Source organism: Charadrius vociferus, unplaced genomic scaffold (genome assembly GCF_000708025.1).
Source record: "Charadrius vociferus isolate BGI_N301 unplaced genomic scaffold, ASM70802v2 scaffold760, whole genome shotgun sequence".
NCBI classification, from domain to species: domain Eukaryota; kingdom Metazoa; phylum Chordata; class Aves; order Charadriiformes; family Charadriidae; genus Charadrius; species Charadrius vociferus.
This window is the reverse complement of record NW_009647322.1, coordinates 911,714-918,279: the sequence shown is the minus strand read 5'-3', so window position 1 is coordinate 918,279 and position 6,566 is coordinate 911,714. Positions and strand designations below refer to the sequence as shown.

The following is a 6,566-nucleotide window of genomic DNA, read 5'->3' as shown; positions in this document are numbered from 1 at the left end:
GATGGGTGAAAACTCTCCGGTTTAACTGGAATGATAAAGTGCATCTTGAGCAGAGTTGTGAGATGGAGAAGGTTTAGCCTCAAACTGGCTGCAGCTATGAGGTTGGAAAGCTGTGCTTTTCAGAAGCTTCTTTCTATTGCAGACTTGGTCGGGAAGCCTCTCAGCTGCAGCTGACCCTGCCCTAAAGATCTTCCAGTGCAGAGTAGAAGACGTGTGTCCCTTACAACCAGACTCTTTTAGGCACTGTATTTACTGAGTGGTTCTGAAATGCCTAATGCATCTGACCACAGAAAAGGGTAAAATCTACAGTGGTAGTAATGAAGCGCTTGTCAGCAAGCCTGTCCCTTCTAGCTCACACATAGCTGTTGTGTTGGGGTTAGCGTTCCCAGCACTGCTATCTTGAGGTTATGACTTGAGTATCTCCGTGTTCCTTGGCCGCTGTGGCCCATCTTCCTGGTTGTAGCAAGGCCATGCCTACAGGATGGGTTAGCTCGTGTGTCGGACAGGGTTGGGTTTGAAGAATAAGCGCTGCTAATAAGGTAGCCAGCCTGCAGGAGCTCTGGTTGCAACATTTCATCAGCTGCTAATCCGTTTACAGTATAGCTAATCAGATTGCTCTGTTTGGTACTGCAGAGACTTTGAGCTACACCATTGTAATCGAGATGGCTGATGTGTATAAGCTAGCTTGTGTATGAAATCGAGCCCGCTATTACACTGGAGACAGGGTCTTGTCTGCTGAGGTTTGTAACCCCTTTCTGTTTTGTAACTCTTGATTATTTGTGTTAACCCAGGACATGTATCTCAAGACAAGTTGTGAAGCTTTCTGGGTTTTGTCTTTATATCACCCAGTATTTGTTTGGGGATGGGGAGGATTAGCAGGTTAGTTTTTTTCTTTTCAAAGTGTGGGGGCAGTGCAGCTCATTCTCCTCCCTCATTGAAAGTATGTCACCAGTATTTTGCACCCAAATTCATTAGCTTAAGAGCAAATTTCTGTGCGACTGTTTCTGTTTAGGTCAATGTACTAACCGCACTGCATATGAAAACTTGAACAGAAAGTATCGCTTTTGTATACTTTTTTCCTTAGTTCTCATGCCAGTGTGAATTGTTGTATTGAAGTAGTTTCTTTACAGTGGAAAACTAAGCAAGAGACTGGTCTTTTTAAATACTGTAGTAAGTAGTTGATCTGAAATTCTTGATCCTGTCTCTGTAGAGCTGTAAGTGCGGGATTATTGTTGCTGTGGGAATTGTAGCTGTATCTCTTTGGTTTGTCATGGCAGTAGTGTTTCCAGATTCTTTAGCAAGGCAGACTTATTGTTGCTCATGAACAAATTACCAAAAAACAAACAAACAAAATGCAATCCCCCTCCCCTGCCCCAACAACAACAAAATTCCCAGGCAAACCACAAAGTTCTGCAACTTCATTTTAGCTATGTGGCTTTAGGAGTCAGACCAAAATAATCTCAATCTCTTTTTTTTTTTGTGTGTGGTTTTTTTTTTTCTTTTTTCCCCCCTCTGACAATAAGACCCTGAAATAATAATTGAAATAAAGGACATAGTTTAGTCTGCTTTGGTGCCATGATAGGAAGTAATACCAGGAAGATAGCCTGATTATAAACTTTAATGTGGGGCAATATCATCTTTGTGTGTTGTAATGGGAGCGAAGGAGAAGTGCTAAATGCATTCAGTACTTAATGTGATCAGAAAAATTAATGTCTAAAGAATCCAACAGTGATAGTTGGATTTGCAAGGTTTTCCTTGAAACTGGAAAAGATGACAGATTCTTAAAGCCTTAGAGTGCAGTGCATGTTTTCAGACAGTATGTTTCAAGAGTATTTGAAACATAGGTCTAAATGTTTATACTCAGTGTGATACTCCTGGTTTTACTGAAACTGTTCTGTTTTCTTCTAGGTGAATCTGGACTGGGAAAATCAACATTAATCAACTCATTATTCTTAACAGAATTGTATTCCCCAGAGTATCCAGGTCCTTCACACAGAATTAAAAAGACTGTACAGGTATGTCTGGGTGAAAAAAATGCAGCTTGAATGATGTAACTTGCAATTTAGTAACATAAGGGGATACAGTTGTCACATAAACACCTGTAATTCAAATAAGTTTATCCAGGATGTAAACCACTAAGAAATAGTCAGTGTGTCTTTCAGTATACCTTAGCTACACAAAACTTCCAGGTTATGAAGTTTGTAGCCTCTTAAAGTGTGGAAGCCCTGAAGTGAAGTGCTTCGTGTGCTACGTGTACTTTAGAAACATCATCCCAGTGCAGTCCTGTTCAGAAATTGAATGTTTTATTAGCCATTAAAATATTGAGTATACCTGTAGAAATACATAGATGTGCACTAAACCGTCTATGGCAGGCCTTTAAAAACTGTGTATTAAAGGATTTGACACAAGTGCAAGGACCTAATATGTATGAGGAAGTTGTGGAGGCCCCGTCCCTGGAAGTGTTAAAGTGGAAGTGTTCAAAAGTGTCCCACATTCTTCTGCAACTTGTATCCTTTGTGGTACTTTTCTTTTTCTTGTCCCTCCTCAATGTTATTCAGAAACATATCTGGGACTAGGGTGGACATGGCTGACTTCAAGCTCTAGACTTAAAGGCAAAGAAGATGTTCTTGCAAGTGCATGATACAACTGAGATATTTAGTCAATGACTGAAAAACTAAACTTGATCCATTTGTTATGTGTACTAATTTGCTCCTGATCAGTTATATTTTCTCTTAAGAAAAGGAGCGTGCTTTTTGTATTATAAAAAGTTTATGAAAAAAAATAATACTAAGAAATAATTAAATGTTTTGGTTAGTTTAGGGAATCATTATGCTTCAGTGGGGTGTTTTCTGCCTCCACAGCTGTGCAGCTGAATAAGGATGCATGAGCTCCGTTCATCTCTCTAGACACTCATCAGACACTTGTTTAAGATTTTGGTGAAGGTAGATTGTGATAATCTAACTTCATACAGATGAGGACCAGGGGTGCTCACTGTTGCTGCTGTTGTCCAGCAGAGTTCCTCCAGCTGCAAAATACGACAGTCTCAGACCACTGGCTGAAGTGACTGCAATTACAGAGTTGTCATAAAGTGATTACGCCTTGTGTTGAGTTAGGCGGGTATGCAAGGTGCTAAACAGAAACTGTAAAATTGAATGTTTTGGGTTTTTTTTTTTATTCAATGGAATCTAATAACTGTGCTCCAGTGCCACGATCCACTGACCTTACTGTTTTGTGGGGCTTTTAGTTTGTTTTTGTTCAAGGTTTGGGTAAGGCTTTTTTTAATCCAGTCTCGGAACACTGAATAATTACCAGAAGGCCAGGAAAAAGTTAGTTATGCTCGTACTAAGAAGGTTAAATGACATTGATGTTGAGCTAACTGATAAGCAAAGTCTTGAATACTAATACAAAATGCAGAATATCAATTTTTTAATTTGAAAGAAAGCTTTTGAACATCCTGAGTTTTATTAACAATATATTTATTTTCTTCTAAGCTTTGGTCATGTCTATTAGAATATTTTATCAGTTTAATGTAAAACCATAGTGACTTTGACAAAATGACTTAAAAGCTTGTTAGCAGGGGCATTAGACCATTATTTGAATTAAAGGGTTGAATTTATGTTCCAGTTTTAAAGAGATGTTAAGTGGGATGGAAAAGATGTGCAAATAGTTCTGGTACAATATACTTTTCATTAAATAATCAGTCACTATTGGAAAACTAAGTAGAAGGGGGACTTTTTTTATTGGAGAAGAGGTGTAGTGTGACTTCATTCCTGTTCATTACACATTGGTTTAGCAGAAGCTAAACCAATCCAGGTTATGTTCATTGAATGATAGTTTAAGGAACTTAACAGTGGGTTGGATTCCCTGTCATTGGAAGATTTTAATTTTTTTTTTTAAATTGGGGAAAATCATAGGAAGGATTTACACACAAACTAACAAAAAAACCTAACAAAACATCTTTCAAAAATCACTTGGTCCCACCCTCACTAAAGGTGGATAAGCGTAAGAAAAATTCAACTAAAAGTCTGTGTGTGGAGCTTCTGGAATCTGAATTAAGTGCTTTCATCTGTTAGGCTGCAAGATTAGAAGATCTGTTCATCCTGACCTTTTGAGTTCTTCAGAGATGGTTTGATTTTTATTAATTTTACTGGTTGAAGAAAAAACCCTATACTTTTCCCATACTTTTCAGGAAGCTTCACTTAATTTTTTTATTATTTTTTTTTTCTAGCACGTAAAGCTGGGGAGCGGGGGAGAGGGCTTGAACAGAGCCTGTCTGGAAAATCGTTGCATTTTTTCCTACTTCCACTGTGTGAGCTAAAGCTTGAGGGTGGCCGAGAGCTAGCCAAAACTATTTTCAGTACTCAATTGGGGTCTGTCATGACTTAGCAAATAAGAAGATTGGAATAAAATACATTTAAAGACCACCTTCCCCCATAGAAACTATTACTTTTATCCAATGAGTAATTGTTTTGTTTGACTATACTTGTATTCTTTGCTTTCAGTTACTTGTGATGAATGAAAAACCAGTAAGCATAGCATTTTAAGAAGGAAACTGAAACCGGCTTATTTCTGTGTCAATGTCTAAGTGAGGGTAAAATTGTTTCCCCCTATGACCTTGAAAATTGTGTGTTGTAGCAATGATGTGTATGATGTGGAGGTGATTCCATTCAAATATTAAATCAAAGAATTAACAGTGGGAGCTGCTGTTTGGATCCACGGGGTTTGTACTCTTTGCCAGTATAAACCTTTCTAAGGTGAGGATGTCAAGAGTTTTGTAGGGTAGAGATGAGACAGACCACCAGAGCATCCTAAAATGTTGGTGGTAATAATAGCCTGCTCTTACATGATGGGAATAACTTAGTGATCAGGAATTGTATGAGAGTCTCGCATAGATGAATGCAAACTGTGATTTCGGCTTGAAAACAACAGCAGTTTGAAGTTGTTTTGTGAGGCAGGTTTTTTGTATTAATTTAATGAAAAAAAAACAGAAAACCAGTTAATAGTAAGTGACTTGATGTCAGAAGAATTCAAAGGAAAGTTCTTCAGAAATGATGGGATATGAAGTACGTTTTCTCTGATCATTATTTAACTATCTTAAACGGGGAATGGTAAAGGCTTGTTTAATCCATTAAAAGTAGTCAAGCTGTAACATGCATCAAGTCATGAATGCTGTGTAGTAACTGCCAAGGAGACCCCTGTGACCCAGTTGACTGGAGTGCATGGGAAAATGGCCATTTGGAGGAGACTTTTAATAAAAAGTTTTAAATTCCAAGACTTGAACTAATGTTTTCCATGTATCCCTTGGGAATACTTGTAAGTCAGATGATAGGGTGCAGTCGGATGCTTAACTATGAATGACACTAGTTTACAGTGGTTTTCTGGATCTTTTCCAGATGTTGCTGCTTTCTGTGCCTTTGACCATGTATGGACACATCCATTTAGATTAGAAAAATGCAGCTTTACAGAGGCTTTATGGCAGGTTCTTCACCTACTGTCTCTTACCAGCAGTCTCTACTACTTACAATATATGGTGGATATGGTCTGATTGTCCACAATACGAGCCTAGGACATCTAATTTGATCAACTAATATTTCTTGTTCTGTAGGGTTTTGAAAACCCTGCTCTGATAGGAAGATACTCGCATGAATTTATGAAAAGTAAGAATAAATATAAAACCTCACCACCCAGTAAGGTATTGACACAGTCTGCACGGATTCAGTTACTGTGGGCTGTTTGTCAGAAGGTGACTTCACAAATTCAGCAACACTTAGAGTTTACAAGCATACAGAATTGGGGAAAACTTTGGTGTGGCATTTCTGAGGATCTCATGACCTTCCTTTTCCTTTGTTATAAACACATGTTCCAGATAATGTTTTATTAATTGCTTCTTTTGTAAAAAGCATTCCACCACGAGTGCTTAATAATTTAATGGTTCTTGCTGGGAATTTTCGTGCTGGAGAATGAAGCTTGTAGCACTTGGCAGGAGTACAGCTCTTAACATTATCATCTCTAGTATTTTGAAAGTGTTATGGGTTTCTTATACTTGCAGAGAGCTTGGTTATAGGAGGGCTGTGTGGTTACTATGTGCAAGATAGCAAAAAGAATGCGAGGAATCAGAAGTTAATCTCCTGTGTGCTAAAGCTTGTGAGTAGTAAACTCTTGGCTGAGTTGACTGTGTGGCTGGGGATTACTCTCTTGAGTTCTGGCATGGATTGTATGCAATAAAGTTTCTTCATAGAACTCTTGAGGGGGGGAGAAACACATTCACCATAATTAAAACTTAAGTTTTTTTAAGCACTGCCTGTGTTCCTAGTTTCTCACGGCTTTGGACTGGACACTTTTGGAAGGGTAGGAGTTGTAGTTAGTGAAAGGGCAACTTGGTGGTGTCTTAGGCTGGTGGGTGTGGGTGGTTTTGGTTTTTTGTTGTTTTTTTATTTCTTTATTTTAAACCTTTCTAACCTTGCAGTAAGGCCTGCTCAAGTAGGAGATTGAACTGGGGGGGGGGCTCGAAGTTCACCCTAACCTGAGTTATTCTGTGACTAGCACCCAGGTAACCCAGTGTTGGG

At 38.6% G+C, this 6,566-nt stretch overlaps 1 protein-coding gene across 1 annotated transcript in view; it reads left to right on the top strand.

Annotated features, from left to right (window-relative positions):
• SEPT7 (septin 7) overlaps positions 1-6,566 on the top strand; it is a 66,771-nt gene that overhangs the window by 36,686 nt on the left and 23,519 nt on the right. The window contains exon 3 of the mRNA XM_009880073.1: positions 1,909-2,015. Within this exon, the coding sequence (XP_009878375.1) occupies positions 1,909-2,015 (107 nt within the window). The remainder of the gene's footprint in view (positions 1-1,908; positions 2,016-6,566) is intronic.